General features: G+C 48.6%; 1 protein-coding gene across 1 annotated transcript; it reads right to left on the bottom strand.

The window, feature by feature from the left end:
* Positions 1-1,516: 1,516 nt before the first annotated feature.
* LOC136543647 (uncharacterized) lies at positions 1,517-1,867 on the bottom strand. The gene has a single exon (XM_066536035.1). The coding sequence runs from the start codon at positions 1,865-1,867 to the stop codon at positions 1,517-1,519; it is 351 nt and encodes a 116-aa protein (XP_066392132.1).
* Between the last annotated feature and the right edge of the window lie 698 nt (positions 1,868-2,565).

Genomic DNA, 2,565 nt, shown 5'->3' with positions numbered 1-2,565 from the left:
GGTGTTGATCCGAGTCCACAAAACTAGGTCACCGGATTCACGTATCACATTAAGTATATTTTAAATTAAAAATTCTATGAACTCATTTCAAAAATTTGGCTTAGGCCTAAATCATGGTGCTAAACAAGTTCGTAACACCAGGGGTGTTACATTATACCCCCACAACTAGTTCCCGAGCACCTTGTATCCGTTGAGCAACACCATGTTGAGCTAGTCTAAGCTGTCCAACTTGTTGCTGATCACTGAGAGCAGGCTTTCGACCAGTTTAACTGGGAGCCAAGGTGTTGAAACAAGCATCCTAGCTGTTGATCACGCCATTCGAGCTGCTGAACATGTCGTTCGAGCTACTGAACAGATGCTCGAGCAGTTCAACTAGTTGCTATACCCAGACTCACTCAAAGTTGCTAGAAGGATGTAAGGAGCTAAAGTAAAAAAAAAATTGAAGTCTTCACCTTTGGTGAAGTGTGCCCACTTAGCTTCCAGGAGGTGAAGTTGAACGCTTAGCATCCCTGACTTAGTCAGCATAGAGGAACTGAGTCCCTCAAGAGCAAAGAGAGATGCTTAACATCCACGCCTTAGGCAAGATTGACTTTTAGAGCCAACCATAGAACAATGATCATCATCCACAACTTAGTCATGTTAAAGTGTGTCGGGTCCAAGAAATAAGCACATTCATCGCAAGATGAAGTGTGCCCACTTAGTCCCCGAGCCTGATAGTAGGTGAAGCATTCACATTGTGCCAGGGTCCAAAATAGTAATCTTCAGATGCCAACCTAGTCCCCAGCTTAACTGGGCACCAGTCCTCAGCTTAGCTAAGAGAAAGCAACGTAGAAAATAGTACACACATAGTCCCTGAGCCTACTAGAAGATTGAGAAGAAATCATGTAGTAGGGGACATGGTTGTGTAGCAGTAAGCGCCGAATGGAGTGATGAATGACATCTTGATATGATCTTCTTCTTTTAGGTTGATCTGGTTATAACCAGAGTAGCAATTTTAAAAGCACAGGAGCTCGCAACCGGCTGTGGAATCTATGACCTCGTCAATGCGAGGTAAGCCAAAGGGGTCTTCAGCACAGTGTTTGTTGAGATCGGTGTAATCAATGCACATTCTCTATTTTTTATCCTTCTTTCTTACAAGAACCGGGTTGGCTAACCACTCCGGATGATACATCTCTTTAATAAAGCTGGCAGCTAAGAGCCAGGTTATTTCTACCCTAATAGCCTCCTTTTTGTCCTGCGTGAATCATCAAAGCTTCTGCTTGATTGGCTTAGTGGTCGCCTAGATGTTTAAGGAGTGCTCAATCAGTTCTCGAGGTATGCTGGGCATGTCTGTTGGTTTCCATGCGAACATGTCGACGTGCTCCCGTAGGAAGCCGATGAGCATGTCTTCCTATTTAGGATCAAGGTCGGCTCCAATCCAAGCGGTCTTAGACCAGTCACCAGGGACGCAGACCACTCCTTCACCTGGTTGGGCGGCCTCCATTGTAGGGATCTCCAGCTCCTCTGATGGTACCTGCTATGAGGTGGCGATGTAGTCCTGCAAGTGGATGGAGATGTCAGTAGCCTCGGCAAGCACAAAGCTTTCCTTCTTATAGGTGTAGGTGATGTTGAGGTTTGCGCGCAGGGAGAGGATCCCCTGCTCCATCGCTATCTTCAACACCAGGTACATGTAGTGCGGCATGGCCATGATCTTGGCAAGAGCTGGTCGGTCAAGGATGGCATGATACACTGTGTTGAAGTCGGCGACCAAGAAGTTGACATAGTCGGTGCGTAAGTGCTTGGTGGTGCCAAACTGCATGGGTAGGGTGATCTGCAGTAGGGGTTGGGACACCTTCCTAGGAACGATTCCCCAGAATGGGGAGTCCATGGGGGTGAGGTCTTCCTTCTTGAGCCCTAGCTCATCTAGGGATGAGGCAAAGAGGATGTTGAGAGCGCTCCCACCATCGATGAGGACCTTCTAGAAGTGGACACTCTTGATGATGGGATCTAGGACGAGCGGAAATCACCCTAGGTATGGGATGTCTGTCCACTGGTCAGCCCTAGAGAAGGTGATCAGGTGCTTCGACCAGTCGAGGTACTTAGGGTCAGCGATGGGTTCATCATATGAAGTGACCGACATGACACGCCAGGCGACAAGCTTCTACTCTTGTTTATCCTCGGAGGCAGCTCTCCCCCAGAAGATGGATGTGATGGTCTTGGTGGGGTCAAGGTAAATAGGGCATGCGTTCTTCTCACGTGCTCCACCCTGGCCATCTTTGGTTTCATCATCGTCGTGCCATGGCCTCTTTGCATCTTCCACACAGAAAGCCCTATTTAGGCCCTTGCACTCTCCCATGGTATGCTTGGCACATTTATGAATAGGACACAGGCCGTCCAGAAGCTTGGCATAGTCGGCGTCATAGGTGCCCTTAGCACAAGGAGCACTAACGGTGTTGAATGAACAATCAGGCCTATAGAGGCGGTTTTGTCTACCTCTAGAACCCTCTAGGCGGTCATCGCATCGGTGCGCACGATCATTAGGGCGATGATCGCGCTCATCGTGGCGGTGGTCGTGGTCGTCGTGGC

This window comes from Miscanthus floridulus, chromosome 3 (assembly GCF_019320115.1).
Source record: "Miscanthus floridulus cultivar M001 chromosome 3, ASM1932011v1, whole genome shotgun sequence".
NCBI lineage: Eukaryota > Viridiplantae > Streptophyta > Magnoliopsida > Poales > Poaceae > Miscanthus > Miscanthus floridulus.
The sequence above is the reverse complement of the archived record's forward strand: the minus strand, read 5'-3'. Positions and strand labels throughout refer to the sequence as shown.